We start from the raw sequence: 19,113 nt of genomic DNA on the forward strand, positions 1-19,113 counted from the left end.
AAGATGAAGAATACAGTCTTTATCAAAGCTGCTTTAATTTGATCCTCGCCCCCTCCCAGCCAGAAGCCCCTCATAGGAAACCCAAATCCTCATCTTTGAGTTTCTCCTTGAGCCAGGGCAGCACCTGGAAAAGGTTGACATGGAAGTCCCGGGCATAAGCAGGTACCATCTGTTGCCGCCTCTGGTCTTTGCAGACATCCACTACTCCCCAGCTGATGACACCGACCTGTGTAGGTGAAGGGGTGCCATGGGTCTCTTGACACTTCAGAATCCCAGGAAGCATCTAAGCTGACCCAAAAAAATGCACAAGAGCCCAGCTTGTGCTGTCTTCTTGGTGCACGCAGGACAGACGCTTGGCTTACAGTCAGCCTCGTGCATCAAGCATTCCTTTTGTGGTGCATGTAGCCCCTGGGCGCCTCCCCCATACTAGAAAAGTGAATGCTCACTTGAATGAAGCGGCTCCTCTTGTGAACAATGAGAGGGCCCCCAGAATCTCCTGTGGAAGAGACAAGCTGTAGGGGAAAGATATCTGGGCCTTGTGGGCTTGCAGCATAGACACAGAGTCACCTCACCTTTGCAAGTATTGGGGTCAGCATAGGGGTCCACCCCTCCAGTGCAGAGGAACCTGGGGGTGACCACCATAGACGCATCTTTGACTTTGCCATAGCCTTGGGCCCTCAGAGCATCTCTCTCACAGCTGGCTTTCTGTGGGACAGGAAAGTATGGTAAGCAGAGCTGGCTTGGGCAGGAGCAGGCCTAGGTGGCCTCTCTAGGAGCCCCTTCTCACCTTGTCACCGTTCTTGATGTAGACCTCCTTCCGAGTCAGTTTCCTCCCTTCTTCAGACACAAACAGGGCTTTGACGTCCTTTATGGGGAGCAGCTCCTCCTCTGGACAAGTGACAGGGTCATGCTATCTCCCTACCCCATCCCCCATGTCCCCTCACTTCTCACCCATCAGATGTCCCTTGGGCCCTTCCTAAGCCTAGGCGCTGAGTTGAGCGTAGTTCTACCCCTTTGTGTTGGGTCTCACCCTTGTCCTATCCCAGACCATGCCTTACTGTGCTGCTTGCAAGTGGCTGTCTGAGGAAGCCGTAAGGCTCGGGTGGTTCCCTCCGTACAGGGGAGACAGATGGGCCTGTTGAGATGGGAACAATCAGAGGCAGCAGACAGCCTTCCCTGTGCCTCCAGCCCAACTCCTCAGGGACCTGGCCCCACTCACCTGAGAGTCTGGTCATACTTGAGCTTGGTCTTGAGCTTGATGAGGGCTACATCGTAATCATAGAACTCAGGGATCCCTTCTGCCTTCTTCCCATTGATGTTGTAGTTGGGGTGAAACAGGACCTCCTCAATCTCCAGGTCCTGCCTCTTCCCTCCTAGGAGGAGGGAAATGGGTTTATGTAAGCAGCCTGCTGGCTGTGGCCATATAGCATCACTTGAATTCTGTTTTCCCCCTCCGTGGGTGTAAGGGAAGGGCTGTGCAGAGGACAGAACAGGCACACTGCTTCCTGAGGACGGGTCTGGAGATGAGAAGGAACTGCACCCTTACCCACATTGACCTTGATGGAGTGTTTCTGATCTTCCACTGTGAAGCAATGTGCTGCCGTCAGCACAAAGTACTCGGATACCACGGCCCCCATACAGTTCTCGTGGCCTTTCAACGGGCGCTAGGAAGAACCAGTGTTGGTCAGCCTTGGTGTATATGCTGCTGGAGGCTGGCTCCCTACATGCTACATCAGTGCTCATTTGCTTGCTTGCTCTCTCCCTCCCCTCTGTGTGTGTGTGTGTGTGTGTGTGTGTGTGTGTGTGTGTGTGTGTGTGTGTGAGTCTGTCTTGCTGTGTAGCCCCAGCTGATCACAAACCCAAGGTAGTTCTGCTTCCACTTCCAGCAGCCAGGGTGCTAGCATACATGGCCCCTGCCTAGCTTCCTTTTTCCATTTTCAGTTTCAAAAGTTCCTGGTGCAGACCTTGAACTCACTGTAGCCCAAGCAGGCTGTGAATCCCTGCCCTGCCTCAGTCTCCTGAGCAGCAGATTACAGACCTGGCTAGTGTGTACATTTCATCTCCCCTCCCACAAGTCCCCACTGCTGGAATGCTCACAGTGACTGAGATCTTGGCCTGCCATGGTTGCTTGTGGTAATCCGTGCCTTTCCTGTGCTCCCACACCATGCCACACAGACCCAGAGATTTGGTTTCATCTAGCAGAAGAAAAGAATGCTGAAGGCATTGGCAGCCATCTTTGTTGGTTCCTTATTCTTCCAAGGAGGAAGAAAAGTGGTTCCCGGTGTTAGATGGGAATCCCGTACATAGTGAGAAAAGCTTTAAGACAGGCTATCTGAGGACTGGGCATTTTAGACCCAGTCTTGGCACTGCCTTCTGTCCTCTGAGCCTGTCTGTCTTGGCTTCAGTTTCCATATCTGTAAAATGAACTCTCAGAGCTCTTGATTGTGAGACCAGGAAGTGAAGAACGTCAGGAAGTGAGTAGATACTGGGGTGGACAAGAGGAAAGGAGCAGGGCAGCCAGTGTGCCAGGCCTTAGGGGTGAGGGAAGTCAGTGACCTGAGTGCGCATGACAACGTGTCTTCCTACCAATCATCTGGAAGAAAACGTCCTCCAGGTTCTCCATGTCCTTGACTTTGAACACGTGCTGCTCATTGTCCTTTTTGGAAGCCAAGGCATTGATGTTCACGGAGTCCACCAGAGGCCCGACCCCAAACACATACACATCTGAGGCAGAGAAAGAAGGGTGAGGGTCCAGGCCCTGAGGGGTGAGAGTGCTGGGTCCCAGCCGGTCACTCACCCAAGTAATCTTCCCGGGGATTTTTGCGATCTCTGCCGATGTCCAGCAGGTCTCGGATCTCCTCAATGACAGTGACAGGGTCTCCACCCATGTTATACAAGCCTGTGGAAAACATGGGGACCATGAAAGTGGGTCCAGGACCAGACACTGGCACAGGAGATGCGAGGATGGTAGGGTAGGAGAAAGGTCTCACCATCGGTCATAATGATGATGACATGGCGGGTTCGATTCCAGCCTTCCGGTGGGACATCCTCTGCCCAGCTCATCATGCTGTATACAGCCTGGAGAGCCTTCTTGGTGTTGGTCCCCGACTTCAGCTTGTGGTCTGTAGAGGGAAGAGCTCAACTCCTTGCCTGATCTCAAGCCACCCTTGGGCCTCAGATCCCACATTCTTTAACTTTTGCTTTGCTGTGTAGACCCATGCTGGCCTACCCTGCCTTTTGGATGTTGGGATTAAAGGCATATGCCAAGCCCAGCCAATCTTTACTTTTTGGGTTGTCACCCACTTGCCCTTGGCTCTCCCAGCCCTGCTGAAAATCCTCATTGCTCAAGGACACTTTTGGCCAACTTCTTTACCATGTCTAGAAGAGCCCCGAGCCTCCAACCACCTCAACCCCTAGGTGTACCTCCCAGCTTTCCCTTCCCTGACCTCTGACCTTCATAACTGATTTGGTTGAGCTTCTCTGTGACCCAGTCAGCATCGCTGCTCTTTTCATCAGACACTCTCACCAAGACTTTGGGGACTGTGGCATAGGTCACTAGACCATACTTTGGCCTCACCCCGTAGCTCGCCACCTATGTTAAAAGAACAGTGTAATAAGTACTCAGTGGTCCTGTTGAGACAGGGAGGGTCAGAGTGAGGCCCAGGGGCTGCAGTTCAGTGAGGAGGCGGAGGATCTGGGGACACAGGACCAGGCTTGTAAGGGGAGTGAAGTCCAGACGAGGTCCCTCTTCAAAGGGAGGCAAAGCTCTGCTCTACCTTCTCAATCAAGTTCGCGAGACACCGCTTGGCCCCCGTGAAGTTGCTGGCCCCGATGCTTTCCGATCCATCCAGCACCAGGTAGATATTCATGGAGCCCGAGGGGTCCAGGATAATCTTCCTCTTCTGGTGTTCCCCTGGGCACCATCAGAGACTCAGCTTCTGGCATGCATCGTCCCTGGCAGGTTACCTACCCTTCCCCAGGTTCCCGCCCAACTGCCTTCCTTGTTCTCAAACCTGGACTATGCCCATCCTCGGCATCAACTCCTTCTATGGTCTCTGTCAGGGAGGATAGGAACGCTTCAGCCACCTCTTGAGGGGTGTCATACATGAAGGAATCTAGGGATGGCAGAGATTAGGTCAAATGCTTGAAGTGGCGAGGACACACTGACAGGGTACTGAGATGTCAGGACAGGAGAGGCTTAGAGGCAAGGAGATTTGGAAGGTGTGAGGAAAGAGCTAAGGTAAGGTGGTGGGGAAACAGTGCCCTCCTGTGGAGACAGCCGGGAAGACAAGAGTCACCTTGGCAAGAAGGCTCTGTCCCACTCCAGGAGCCACCTTCCTGGCATCTTCGCTGCTGGGAGCCACGCAGGACAAGTCCCTGGCTGCAGTGATAAGTGACAGTGTCTTCAAGGCGGTATTGGCTGCCCACCTTCCTTGTGCCAATGGGAATACCTGGGTTGGGACAGTATCCCCCTGCAGAGACACGAGGACAGTTGGAGTGCCCATACATTCCGGAGCAAAGCCCTCAGGGAAGGGGTAAAGTCAGGGGTGACCCACTCCTCACCTCCATCATCACAGATGGCGGTTTGTCCATCCCACCGGCCATTCACTTGGCAGGTGCGATTAGCAGAGCCCCGGAGAGTGTAACCATCATAGCAATGAAAAGAAATCTGGTCACTCAGGTTGTAGTAGGGCAACCGGGGCCAGTATTCCCCATTTTCAAAGTCCTGTGGCCGAGGGCAGCGTATTGCTTTAGGGAAGACAGGTAAAAGTCACCGAGGGTTGTTTCTAGTTCCTTCATGTCTCTAAGAAACAGCCCGATCCCCTCAACCTGCTACCCATCCTTGTGTTTTGGGGATTATTTTGCTTTGAGTCAAGGTCTCATGTAGCCCAGGCTGGCTTCAAACTCACTACGAAGCTGAGGGTGACTTTGAGCTTCTGCCCTCCCCACCCTACCTCCTGCATACTAAGATTACAGGCATGCACCATGTTTCATATAGTACTGCTTTGTGTGTATGCTACCAGCTGAGCTGCATTCCAGGGCTGCCTGACATGGGGAAACACTTCCCCATGTACCCTCAGAGGTTTGCCCACTGCTCAGCCTGCCAGTCACCCAGCTCTAATGTTACTGAGTGCCAAGCACCCCCTACCTGCCCTGTCACACAGTGCTCATGCTCCCAAGCCTCCCACCTCTGCACTCTGCCTTCTTGACAATCTTTTGGTCTTGAGTCTGCAGGGCACTCCAGGAGCCAGTGGATCTGCAGGTTCGGGTCTGTACAGGGTATGGGTAGAAACCGGAGGGACACAGGTACTCCAGAGCCTGGCCACCTTGGAGAAGCTGGAAGGAGCCACCTTTGATCTCTACTCCTTCCAGAGAGCAGGAGAGCTGGGGCCGGGCTGCAAGCACTGGAGTTGTGCTCACACCTGCAGAGAAAGGATAGTGAAGGCTGGCCCGCGAAGGCAGACCAAGGACAGGTGCTGTGGACAAGAGGAGGATGGGTGTCCTTTGCTTACCTCCAGAGGAGAGGACTAAAGCCAGCAGGACCAGGCAGAATTGAAGACTCAGATTGTACCCCATCATCACAGAGAACAAGAGAGAGGCCAGTGGCCGAAAGCCCTCTCCAGTTCACCCCGGGTGTCTACTTGGCTCACTGTCCAAACTGAAACTGCAACTCTGGGCCCAGCTACACCCTTTCCCACTGGCCCTTAGCCTTTTATGCAATCTGCTCTGGCACCTGCAGTTTGGCTGGCCTGCCCTATGCAGACACGGCTTTCCCGGAACATTCATGAAGGAGGGCCCCTGCTGAGCTGCCAACTGAGGAAACAAACTATCCCAGCTCTGCTCTTTACTGACCAAGGTCCAGAACTTTCCTTTTAGAGCTCCCCCTTACCCCCCAGACCCTCAGAACAAGCCCAGACCATCCCCTCAGAGGCCAGCTTCCCGTGGACCGTGTGACGGAGCAGAGTCCAGCCGGTGTTTGTGCAGCAGGGTCTCTGACCTTCCTGGAATCTCTCTGGCCTCCCCACCCCCAAGACATAAGACAGACAGATGTGGAAATCATTGGCTTTTATTAATTTCATAACTGGGGAAATTCCATGTGAGAGTGAAAAGCACAAGTCCTGCACTCTAGGGAAAGGTTTGTACAGACAGTGGTCCTGGTACAACCCTGGGGATTCCCTAACTTCTGCCATTGTCCCTGGGTTCCTGGGGCCCAGGATTTATGTACCCAAGAGTGAGGACACTCTGAGGTAGTAGACAGGAGAGTCAGAACAGTAAGGGAGTCAGTGACCATGTCAAAGGGGCAAAAAGTTCAGGACCCCATCCAGGTGCTGCCTCAGCCAGGGCTGCAGACGGAAGAGATTAATGTGAAAATCTCGAGGCTCAATGCCTGGGGGAGGCTTCCTGCGGGAGTTCTTGTTAGAGGAACCGTGACAAGGATCATAAAGACCCCAGCTCACCAGGCCCACCTAGAGGAAGAGACAACAGGGCTAAGATGGTGGCAGCCCCACTGGAGACTCAACCTGTGTGTCCCTCTAAGGGCTCCCACCTGACCCAGCAAGAAGCACTTGTACCCTTGCCTGGCAGCCAGCCCCCTCCAGGTCCCACTTCCCACCTGGAAAAACCTGTATCTCCGCTCAAGGAAAACTGCGCCCCCAGATTCTCCTGCAGGAAAGGGGGGACAAGAGACCAGTCATCCACAACAGCACCATAGCTTTGGAGAAGGGGGGCGGTGGAGCAGGAATGGCCTCCTTACCCTTGCAGGGATGGCTATCCTCCTCCATCCCGCTGCATAGGAACTGGTCTGTCACCACCTCACTGACATTTGTCAAGCTGGGGAAGATGATTTTGTTTTGGGAGACGGCCTTGATGCAGTTTGTCCGCTGCAATGTGGGTAGTAGGAGAGAACATGCCAGGAGATGTTAGGCAGACCAGCAAGGCCCTGGAGAAGGGGAGACCCTAGGCAGGGTTGGACCTTCTGGGAGCTGCTCCTGGGGGATCCCTTCCTGAGCTCTCACCTCCAGTCCTGTCCTGAGGTTAATGTTCAGTTTGTTCCCGTTCAAAGCCACAAAATGTGCAGGGACTTTCTGCTGCTGTAGGAATTCAGTCTCTGCCATTGGGGAGAAGGCAGTGTCAGTACCAGTTTCCTCACCCAGAGCCCATGAATCCAGCTTGAGGACTGCAGCCCTGGTGCTGCCAGCACACCCAAGCTCTGGCCCCAGCTCACCACAAACCTCAAGCCTTTAGGACTCACCATGCTCTCTGCAGGTGCCACCTGAGTGTCTCCGAAGAGCCACATTGGCCTCCACGGTGCAAGGAAGGCAGATTGGCCTGGGGAGAAGGATGAATGAATGTCACACAGACCCCTCCTCAGTATCCTCTGCTCCTGGTACTTTCCAGAGACCCTGTCCTCTGTAGGGTCCTCCCACCCTGGGCTCAGGCACCTGGCATGTGTGGACATTTTCACTTTCTGGGCCAGCTTCAGCAGGGCAATATCATCAGCATAGAACTCTGAGATGCCCTGGCTCTGCTTTGCATGGACATCAAACCCTGGGGAAATTATCGCCTTCTCCACAAGGAACTCTTTACCATGATGAGAGCTGGGATCCCCTGGGAACAGTGGCAGATTAGGGTGGACCAGAAGAGACCAAAGGCTGAGAAGAGCCAGTGATGACTCTGGCCTAAGGGTGAGGGCCTGCTGCAGCCCCTGACTTACCCACACTGACCCTCCACAGGTGGCGGTCCTCCATCTGGGTGTCATGGAAGCAGTGAGCAGCTGTCAGCACCCACTGGTCAGAGATGAGGGATCCCCGGCAAGTCTCTTTGCTCTTGGGCTACAGGGAACACAAAATAATCGGGGTTTGCTGTGTCTGGCTGCTTTCAGGTCTGTGACCCAGGCGCTGCCCCTCCTTCCCGATACCTTAAAGGTGACATGCCAAGGTGTCCTCTCCTGGTCAGACGCGTTGGCTGACATGTTCCCCACTCCACAGATGGTATCCGTGAGCTTGGAGACATCTGTGGGTGAAGACCAGGTCAGGAAGGAAGGGTGATGGCACAGGTCCAGGCTGGCACTCAAGCCCCATGGCTCTCCACTTAGCGCTTCACTTGCCCAGCATATGCTCGAAGACCTGCTGCACCGCCTGCGCGTCCTGCAGGATGAAGGCGTGCCTCTCGCCGTCCTTCTTGGACCCCAGCTCGTTCAGTTCTTTCCAGTCCACGTCCAGGTTGCCCACTCCAATAGCATAGATGTCTGGTAGGAAGGAGGGAAGTCACCAGAGCCCGTGGCTGAGAGGCCACCCAAGATATGAAGCGGGTTACTTGAACTCACCAAGCCCACAAAGACCTGAATTAGATAGACTCTGCCTCCTTCACCCCTGACTGACTTCCTCTCCTCTTGCCAACACCACCAGACCCCAACCCTGCACAGAGAGCTTCCTAGAAGCTTCTCAAAGCCACAGGCACACTTTGCTCAGGCCTCTGCTCCTGCTGTACCTCTGGCTAGGGTACTGTCCCCCCAGGCATCCACACAGCTTTCTTTGTCATTAAGGGCTTCTAAATCTGCAATGCCCCAGACCCTCCCATGTCCTCCCCACTTGACTTCCTAGCATGGCACTGGGTATCCATCACTCTCATGCTAAATGATTGCCTTGTTTATTTTGTGTATTGCCTGCAGGGGTAGAATTGTGTTTCCGAAGAACATATTCAAGATCAGTTGTGAATGTGACCTGCATTAGAAACAAACACGTTTTTTTGTTTTGTTTTTTTTTTGGGGGGGGGAGTTCTCTGTGTAGCCCTGGCTGTCCTGGAACTCTCTCTGTAGACCAGGCTGGCCTTGAACTCAGAGATCCTCCTGCCTCTGCCTCTGAGTGCGGGGATCAAAGACATGCACCACCACTGGGGAAACAGGGTCTTTTACCTGGTATTACCAGCACTCAGGAGGCAGAAGCAGAAAGATCAGGAGTTCAAAGCCAGACTCAACCACCTAGTGAGTTAGAGGCCAGCACAGCATTGCCCCAAAAATAAAATAAAAGAGGGCTGGCTGGAGAGCTGGCTCAGCTGCCAAGAGTGTTTGCTGCTCTTGCAAAGGACCCGAGTTAGTTCCCAGCACCCCACTGCCTATAACTCCAACTCCAGGGGAGGCTATGCCCTCTCCTCCTAGCCTGCAAGGGCACCCACACTCATGTGGCATACACTCACACAGACACACATACACAGAGATAAAGATAAATATATGTATAACAAAAGAAAACAAGCCAGGTGGGGATGGCGCACACCTTTAATCCGAGCACTCAGGAGACAGAGGCAAAAGGATCTCTGTGAGTTTGAGTCCAGCCTGGTCTACAAGAGCTAGTTCCAGGACAGGCTCCAAAGCCACAGAGAAAGTCTGTCTCAAAAAGAAAACAAAAACAAAACAAAGGAAGGAAGGAAGGAGACAGAGGGCTGGGGATATAGCTCAATGGTAGAGTGCTTGCTTGGTAGGCACAACACTGCAATAAATACATAGGGAATCTGAACCCACACATAGCTAGCTGGACACTGTGGAAACAGGACAGAAGTTGGGGTGAAAACAGAGATGGAGAATGGGGTTTTGTGGTTACAAGCCAAAGACACCTGCAGCTACCAGGCCTCTACATAGCAAGACCCTGTCTTAAAACATGAAAAAAAAAATTTTTATTGTTTTCTGGTCATAGGCCAATACATTTTGCTGTCACTCTAAATCTGAGGAGTTGTGTATTCCTTCAGCAATTTTGCCTGCTAATGTGTCACCTAGGTTTCCATTGTTGAAGGGACACAGGCGGGGATAATCCCTACTGGGAACCCAGGCCAGTTCTTCCTGCAAAATTTCCTGAAACTTGAGACAGTAATGACATGGGGGCTGGTTGCACTGAGCAGTTCTCTGCAGCAGGTCACATCTGTGTTGGCATCGTTCCCTACCCGACCATGAAAGCAGGTTTAGTGCCGATGGCATCACTCATCAGCCCAGATGAAGAAGTAGCCCAGGGCCCCAGCCCTCTGTACATAGGACCAGAGGGGGGACCATGGGCAGTTTGGCACCTGACTCTTCCATGTGGTACTCAGCCGCTGTCACGCAGAACTTCTGGGAAACCCTCGAGGCTCAGAGCCAGTGCTAAGCCACACTGGAACCGTTGACAGGGGAGCCTGCCCCCACCCCCACTGACAGCTTAGAGGGGCAGAGCCTCACCCAGATAGTCGTTCCTGTTCTGATTGATGTCCAGGATACTTCTGATGTTATCAACGGCTGGCTTGGGAGAGCCACCCATGTTGGACTTTCCTAGAACAGAGAAGGGAAAGGATGCCCCATCTGGGTTGGCTTTAGAATTTCTCACAGCCCTGGGAAACATTCAGTCACTTTCAAACATGTTGTTTGGGGCTGGAGAGGTGGCTTAGTGGGTAAGAGCACTTGTTGTTCTTCTGGAGGACCCAGGTTCAGTTCCCAGCAAGCAACCAGATAGTGGCTCACAACTGTCTAGAACTCCACTTCCAGGGGATCCAATGCTCTATTCTGACCTCCACGGGCACTAGACTGACACACAACACACATACATATGTGCCGGCAAAATGAAACAAACACATGAAAACAGAGTTTCTGTACAGCAAAGGACATGGCAGAGCACAGGGCCCACAGAGTGAGGAAAGCCTTTGCAGGTAGACTGCAGACAAAGAGTTAACTTGCAGGATTTACAAAGAATTGGAGAAATTAGGTACTAAGAAAATAAAACAGATCTCTGTGAGTTCAAGGACAGCCTGGTCTATAGAGTGAGTTCCAGGACAGCATCCAAGGCCACAGAAAAACCCTGTCTCAAAAAAAGAAAGTGTCCAATCAATAAATGGGCAAATGAACTGAATAGACAGTTTTCAAAAACAAACAAAGAAATAAATACAAATGGATAATAACTATTTTTAAACCAGAAGTATCCCTACTCCTCAGAGAAATGCAAATTAAAAACGACTTTGAGATAATCATTTCACCCCAGTCAGAATGGCTGATACCAGCAAATCTCACAAATAGTCTGAAAACAGAAGTTCATTGAGTTGATGAATGGCTGCTCTAGCTGTATAGAAGCTCATTGAGTTGTAGAGTCTTTGGGTCTGGTTAATTTCAGGGTGTGTGTGTCTGTGTGTGTCTCTGTGTGTGTGCAGTTCAAGGACAGCATGGGGTACTGGATGAGACAGTCTCAAAACAACCAGAGAGAGGGAAAAAGAGAAAGCAAAGGGAAGAAGCTAAGGTTTGCCTCTACAGCACATACACTAAAAATTAGAAAAACAGAGAAGGATCATATGATCCTGCAGTTTTGAAGTCTCCTGTATTGCTCTGGTATCACGTAACCCAGCAACAGAGTCAAGGCTAGCATTAAGTAACTGGGTTCTTCAGAATTGTGCTAGAGAACTTTGCAGGCTTCCAACACAAAGAAATGATAAATGACTGAAGTAACAGACATGTCAATACTCCATCATTACACACTGTGTACATGTGCTGACATGCCACACTGTAGCCCACAAATACATATGATGACTGCAAAAGAATAGAGAGAGGGAGAGTATGTGTATATGTGTGCATTTATGGGCTGGGTGCTGTGGCACAAGCTTCTAATTCCAGCCGCTCAGAAGGCTGAAGCAGGAAGGACCATGACCTCAAGGTCAGCCTGACCAGTCTCAATAATAATAATAATAATAATAATGAGGAGGAGGAGGAGAAAGAAGAAGGAGAAAGAAAAGGAGAAGAAGAAAGGCATGGTGGCATATATCTTTCATCCCAGAACTTGGGAGGCAGAGGCAGGTGGATCTCTGTGAGTCTGAGGCTGGCTGACACGGTCTACAGATTGAATTCCAGCTAAAGCAACACAGAAAAACCCTGTCTCAAAACCAAACAAATAAAAAGACCAAGTGAGTCCCCAGTGGCAGAAAGACAAGCAGAACACAAGACCTCAGAACCTGTCCTGCCACCACCCCCTGTTACCAAACTCCAGCAGACAAGGAGACACCCACCATCTGTCAGCAGGATAATGGCATGGCGGATTTCATGCCAGGCGGAGGTTCCCATGTTGAAGCGGGCTATCATGTTATTCATCATGAGGTAGACACTGTCCAGAGCCTTGTAAATGTTAGTGCCAGAGGCATTTTCATGATCTGGAATGTGCCAGAGAAAAATCTCTTGAAAGCAAAAACAAACAACAAAAACTCTCTACCTGCTGCCTGGGAATGGGGAGATGTCTCTGTTTGAAAGACCACCAGAAATGCAAATGTCAGTGTCTGCTAAACTCAGACAGTTTGCAAGTCTTTTCAACCATTTTGACTTTTTGATCTTACAATGTTCATTGCAGAAACAGATATGATGGTGCAAGTCTGTAATCCCAGCACTCAAAAGGCAGAGGCAGGAGGATCTCTGTGAGTTTGAGGCCAACCTGGTCTACAGAGTTAGTTCCAGGTCAGCCAGGGCTACACACTGAGACCTTGTCTCAAAAATTAAATAAAAATAGAAATTCTCCTCAAGTAATACTCAATGTAAAACCACTACAAGTTCCCAAGATTTAAAGTTGGAACTTTCCAAAGAGTTTGTGATATTTTAGCTGCCTGATGGCACCCAGACAGGTTTCACACAGTGTGCAGGCGGGCAGTGACTGGAGGGTACAGTGTTGAGCCATGAGGGGCATAGCACATGCCAGGAGATCTGGAAGGAGTTGAAGTTCCAAATGGTACATTTGAACATGGGCTTATTTGTAGCGTGTCATGGAAAGCCAAGAGGTGTGGAAACTGGAATCCTACCATTTCCCCTGGCTTCAAGTGCCCTAAGAATGGACAAATGTGCTTGACCTCTCTCTCTCCCTCCCTTCCTCCCTCCTTTCCCCCTTCTCTGCTTCTCTTCCTCCCTCTACCCCTCTTTTCCTGATAAAATATCTCATGTAGGCCTCAATTTCCAAAGGTAACCAAGGATGACCTAGGGTATGGGAATATTATGTGATGCTGGGGATGGAACCCAGGGCCTCGGGCTTGCTGGGCAAATCCACTACTAACTGAACTACATCTTCAGGCCCCTCCCCTCTGGTATCCCCTCTGCAGCTGCTCTATACTCCATCCTCCACCCTCCACCTCACCCAGTAGATGACAATCAAACCTTTATAGCAGGCTTTGTCCAGACTGTCAATCACCTCCACCCCATCCCGGGATTTCTCACTCAGGACTGACAGGATGGTTTTGGGCTCAGAGGCAAAGGTGATGATAGCAACGCTGACCTTGATCTCAAAGCTGAAGATCTGTAGAGGGTGGGAGAGAAGTGGTATGGGGCAGGTGTTGCAAAAACCAAACGAGAGCAGACCCAACAGACACAAAGAGCTTTGCTGAGCTGACAGGCAAGACCCTTATTACGAAATTGAGGCTCAAAGAAGCCAAGGAAACGATGCACGCCAAGTATGTGCTCCCAACAGACTCCTCCTCATTTCACCCACAGATCAGCTCAGAGATGGTCCATGACGAGCATTCCTATCTCACAGCCCAAGAACTGGAGACCAGCCAGGAGGTGGTGGTGCACGCCCTTAGCTGCCTCAGCACTCAGGAGGCAGAGCAGGGAAAAAGACAGCTATGCTTTGCTCCTTATGGTGTCTCCTGGCACCCAGTCTGGTGCCTGAGACATAATAGGGGTCCCAAAACATTTATGGAATAAATGTTCATACACACTAACCTCATGGATCTGGTGGCCTGGGGAGGTTTCTAGAAGGAGGTGGATTGAGCAGGACTCTGAGCAAGGAGGAAAACCAGCAGGGCTGAGAAGGAACCACTGCCCACAGGTTCTCAGTTTCTCACCCTGTCCACCATGAGGGAGGCGCTTTCCTTGAAGATCTTAAAGTCTTCCTCAGACACACTCTGAGATGCATCAAGGAGCAGATAAAGGTTCAGGCGACCCGAGCGCTGGATTTGGATTCTACGGCCCAGATTTTCTGAGGAAAGTAAGAAACAAAGCATTTAGATGCTCACCCCCAACCCACCCTAGGCTCAGACGCCCACCTCCACCCTGTGCTACATCAAGGTTCCTCCAGCTCCCAGCATCCAGGTAGCTTGCCTCTCTCTTGCTCTATCCAGGTCCCTTCTCCAATATTCACTCACCTGTCTTCTTCTGTGTGGGATTGGTGGCTCCAAGCAGGTTGGTGAAGGAGATGCCTAAGGCAGAGGCCACATCCTCAGGGAAGTCATAAGAGTATGGCTCTGTGGGAAGAGTCACATTAGGGTCAGCCAGGACCAGACCTGGGTGTGGAGCACCAGGAGAGAATGGAGGACACTCACGTCGGCAGATAGGTTCTGTCCCACTCCACATCCCGTTGCTCTGACACTCCCGCTCCGACGAGCCGGTCAGTACCAGATTTGAGGAGGAGCACCGGTAACTGACCTTGTCCCCAAGGTCAAAGCGTGAGCCTGTCCGTACTGTGCCCACTGAGGTGCCCGGATTGGGGCAGTGGCTGGCTGCAAGTGAACAAAGACAGGTAAAGGGGTCTGGAAATGGCTGTACCGTTCAACACCCTTGACCTTCATGCCACATTCTTCCTCCTTCAGACCCTCAAAGCCACCAAGGGTTCCTTTAGACACCAGAAGCATCAGACTACTGCATGGCTGGAGGCCTTAAATAGCCCACAGCACTTAGCATTCAAGGCCTCAGCCACGCACTGGAGCACACCAGGCCTGACCCAGGCATCATTTGCATTTCAGTAACCATAAGGTGATTGGCTATACATCATGAGAATGGTTGACCTTCAACCTAGAAGTGACTCCAGGTACAGGGGAGGGTGTGGGACAGCCAGAACTCTGTTTAAAAGCTGAAATGTCCACTGGGGGAACCCTGGCTAAAGCTGAAGTTCCCCAACTTATCACTCCAGAGGATGAAGTCTGTGAGAAACAGTTCCCAAAATCTCACTCTTCCTAGTCCCAAACCAGACATCACTCAGATACTCAACAGGACAGCAAGTAATACTGTGTAAGGTGTTCATGTAATGGAATACTATGCAATTAAAACAAGAGAAGCAGGCTAGAGAGATGGCTCAGCGGTTAAAAGCACTGGCTGCTCTTCCAAAGGTCCTGAGTTCAATTCCCAGCAACTACATCGTGGCTCACAACTGCCTGTAATGAGATCTGGCGCCCTCCTGTGGCCTGCAGGGATACATGCAGGCAGGCAGAACACTGTATACATAATATCGAATAAATCTTATTAAAAATGGAGAGAGAGGTATGGATTTTCATGACAGCAGTCATAATTCTCAAAAGCAAAGAACTGAGCAGAGGAAAATGAGACGAGGGCTGGAGAGGTGGCTCAAGGGTAAAGTGCGCCAGCTGCTCTTCCAAAGGACCCGAGTTCAACTCCCAGCAACAACATGGTGGCGCACAACCATGTGTAACGGCAGCTCTATGTAGACCAAGCTGGCCTCAAACTCAGAGATCCACCTGCCTCTGCCTTGTAAGTACTGGCATTAAAGGTATGTGCAGCTGAATAAATACATACTTTTAAATTTACCTACTATGAAGTTTGGAGCACAGCTCAGTGATAGAGTACTTGCCTGGCATTCCAGAAATCCTGGATCCCATCCCCAGACTCACACAAATTGCATGCTCTAACACCAGTAGATTATGTGTCAAATTTAAAACAAATTATACTTATTTGTTATATATGGTTATTTGGGAAAGATTCAAGAGCATGAGTGAGGTATCACTGTCTGGGTAGCTGGGTGAGTGCATGGTCCTGCTACCTATGGGACATTGCCTTCTGTGTGATGGCAAAGCTGGATGTGGCAGTACACACTATGGTGGCTAAGACAAGAAGATCAGAAGTTCACTGGCAGTCTGCATTTGAAGCCAGCCTGGGCTACGTGGGTTCCTGTGTGTAAAAACAGAGTGGCTCCAGGGGATCCTGGGAGGCCCCACTTCTTACCCAACACCTGTGAGGAATTCAGAAATCACCAGGTTCTGGCAGCTTCAGGGAAGCCATGAAAGCAGGTCCTGTGTGGGAAGACCCACACATGGCTAAACCAGGACTGGGGCCTCAGGGACAACACAGGTCCTGGCAGCAGCAAGCAGGCTCTTCCTCTGTTCCCTTGGAATATTGCTTAGAAATTTCAGGCCAGTGAACTCTTTGCTATTTTTTTTTTTTTTTTTTTTTTTTTTTGAGACAGGGTTTCTCTGTGTATTCCTTGATGTCCTGGAACTCTCCCTGTAGACCAGGCTGGCCCCAAACTCACAGAGTTTTTTTGTTTGTTTGTTTGTTTTTTAATATTATTATTTATGTGTATGTCTGTGTGGAGCTGGGGTTACTGGCCTGGAGGACATGAGCCAGATGTGCTGGAAACTGAATCCTAACTGCTGTGCTGTCTTGATAGCCCCACTAATCCCATTCTGCACATGTAAAAACTGAGGCATAGGAAAGATAGAGGCCCTGAGTCCCAAACTCGGCTCTCCATCTCTCTCAGGTCTCATCTGTGATACTTCCTGGGGCTAAGTACAAAGTGTCATCTTGAAGCACTTAGAAAAGTAGACTGAAAAGGTTTGGTAGCTCAGCCTATAGTCTGAGATTGCAGCGAGTTCAAGGTCATCCGGGGCTACAGAACAAGCCCCAGTTCAACCTGGACTAGTGTGAGACCAGAATCAAAGGAAGGGAAGAAGATGGGGGGGAGTAGGGGAAGTGGGTGAGGAAAGGGAGAAGAGAAAAAAGAATAAATTGAAAGGTGTGTGTGTAGAGCCACTAAGTCAGATATAGAACCTATCAGCAATTGCCTGGACAAGGCTCCCCGCAGGCCGGTAAGGTGTGGCCCACAGACCTCAACCCACCCCAATCCAGGAATATCACTGTGCCACCAACATTCCCCTCCCCCAAAAAACTTCTGCAGCTGCAAGCCCATCCCCTGCTTCCCACCCCATGTAGCCCAGCAGAAAGTGCACTTACCCCCATTGTCACACACAGCTGTCTCTCCATCCCACATGCCATTGAGGCGACAGTACCGCACAGGCGAGCCCTTCAGTGTGAAGCCATGATCACACTGGAAGGTCAGGTTGCCACCCACAGGGTGAGACCCCAGCCGAGGAGTGTATATGCCATTCTCAAAAGAGGCAGGAGCTGGACATCGAACAGCTGGTGGGAGAGAAAGAAGTCTGGCCAGGGCAGAGGATGGCTAACACTCAGGCTAGGCACGGGAAGGGGCCTTCTGTTAGAACCCAAGACTTGTCAACCAGTGGCAAAAAAAACAAACAAACAAAAAAAAAAACATGGAAAGAGCCTGGTGTGGTGCAGCCCATGATCCCAGCACTTGGGCATGGTGAATTTGAGGCCAGCCTAGACTGTACAGCAAAGCACTGTATCCAAAAACAAAAGCAGGCCAGGAGGTAGTGGCTCACTCCTTTAATCCCAGCAGTCTGAGTTCTTTGAGGCCAGCTACACAGAGGGACCCTGTCTCTAAAAACCAAGAGGAAAAAAAGAATCAGAAAGGTTGGGTGTGTGTTGGTGGTGCACACCTGTTATCCCAGTGTTTGGGGGACAGAGGCTGGTAGGCCAACAGCTGCAAGCTTGGGTCCAGCCTGATCTACAGAGTGAGTGAGTGTGCTTCAAAAAAATACTCCCCAAAGGCAAACATGGCGACTCATGTAGGTCAAGCCAGCACTACTGGAGAGACAGAATCTGGAAAGCAGGAGTTCAAGCTCACCCTCAGTGAGTTCAAAGCTCACCTTTAAAACCAAAGCATACAGAGTTGGCAGGCTCAAAACAGAAGTAATTAATCAAAAAAGGGCTGGGGAAATTAACTCCATAGGAGAGTGCCTAATTTCCATTCACAACACAAACAAAAAAAAAAAAAAAAAAAAAAAAGCCAGAAAGTAGATTGAAACATAAGATTGCTATTTGCTATTTCAGACAGTGGCTGAATACTCTGAACTTAAAACAGCTCCGCCTAACTAACTGGTAGCCGCCCACCTTAAGGGCTGTGGTCACACCAGTCTCTCACCAAGAACACTTGTGCTCAGGGTACTCTGAGGCATTCAGCACCCATTTAGAATGGAGAGTAATCCTACAGTTGATTTTACCTAAAAATAAATAAATAAATGTCCTAAGGACGGTGGACTTTTTCTGGTCTTGGTTGCTTGGTTTTTTTTTTTTTTTTTTTTTTTTTTTTTTTGGTTTTCTGAGGGCCTTTTTTGGGGAGGGCTGTTTGTTGTTTTGGAGACAGGGCTTCATTTTACAACCCCAGCTGGCCTAGGATACACTGTGTAGACCAGGTTGGCCTCAAACTCATAGAGATCCACCTGCCTCTGCCTCCTTCCCTACCTCCCTCTGCCTCCCAAAGACTGGAATTAAAGATATGAGTCACTATGACCTGCTTTTTCCAGTATTTTGAAAGTCTCTCTCGCCTTCCCCTCCCCTTCCCTCCCCTCCTTTCCTCTTCTCTCCCCCCCCCCCACATCTCTCTCTCCAGTCCCTGGGAATCCCCTGCTAAGAGATCTGACACTGGTGGGCACTTCTCAAAGCCCAGAGGGACTCACGTTTGCAGACTGCTCTAATGAACCGAGGGGATCGCAGGGTGGACAGCGAGCCGGTTCTTGGGGTCTGCCACTGCCCGTTGTTTTGGCATCGTCTCCAGGCTGGGACTGGGTAGCTGCCCTGGGGACAGGAGTAGGTGAGGAGGCTCCCAGGGGCCCAGCCGTGGCTGAGGGTGAAAGTGCCACCGGAGATATTGACACTCTGAGGGCAGGAGATAGCTGCCAGGCCTGTGGGAAAGGAAAACAGCCCAGATGAGAGAGGGGCTGAGAAGTGGCTGTCTCCTCGATCCAGCCCACCTGCCACGCCCACAGGGCCCCGATAGCCTTGTTCCCTGCCTCCTACCTGGGCATAGCAGCAGCAGGCAGAGGGGAACCAGCAGAGGGGCCATGGTGTCAGGACAAACAGCCGACAACCGAAAGCCAGGGGAGAGGAAAGGTCATCTGACTTCCCGAAACCACCCCGGGCTGAGCAGCCTCCACTGCCAGAGACTCAAAAGGTGGGAGTGGCGGGTGAGGGCATGCTCCCAAGGGAGAAAGGAGAAAGAAGACACCCCATGCCAGGGACTAGGGATTCAACTTTGGGGGCTGAACCTT

General features: G+C 51.1%; 1 protein-coding gene across 1 annotated transcript; it reads right to left on the reverse strand.

The window, feature by feature from the left end:
• Window positions 1–18: 18 nt before the first annotated feature.
• On the reverse strand, window positions 19–19,113 carry LOC127224317 (complement C2). Its single transcript, XM_051187299.1, has 33 exons — window positions 18,863–19,113; window positions 18,523–18,747; window positions 16,937–17,122; window positions 14,296–14,472; window positions 14,119–14,217; window positions 13,819–13,952; window positions 13,133–13,271; window positions 12,007–12,147; window positions 10,202–10,291; window positions 8,108–8,248; window positions 7,919–8,013; window positions 7,715–7,832; window positions 7,443–7,608; window positions 7,253–7,329; window positions 7,017–7,108; window positions 6,755–6,881; window positions 6,459–6,467; window positions 4,564–4,749; window positions 4,299–4,472; window positions 4,014–4,115; window positions 3,777–3,913; window positions 3,454–3,592; window positions 2,991–3,122; window positions 2,798–2,899; window positions 2,587–2,724; window positions 2,098–2,195; window positions 1,547–1,664; window positions 1,220–1,373; window positions 1,059–1,135; window positions 788–888; window positions 573–705; window positions 447–496; window positions 19–226 (listed from the first exon to the last, which is right to left on the reverse strand). Exons 1-33 carry the CDS (start codon window positions 18,906–18,908, stop codon window positions 71–73), a joined length of 4,059 nt encoding a protein of 1,352 aa, XP_051043256.1. The 5' UTR covers window positions 18,909–19,113; the 3' UTR covers window positions 19–70.

The sequence above is a fragment of the Phodopus roborovskii genome, unplaced genomic scaffold, assembly GCF_943737965.1.
Source record: "Phodopus roborovskii unplaced genomic scaffold, PHOROB, whole genome shotgun sequence".
In the NCBI taxonomy this organism is placed as follows: Eukaryota; Metazoa; Chordata; class Mammalia; order Rodentia; family Cricetidae; genus Phodopus; species Phodopus roborovskii.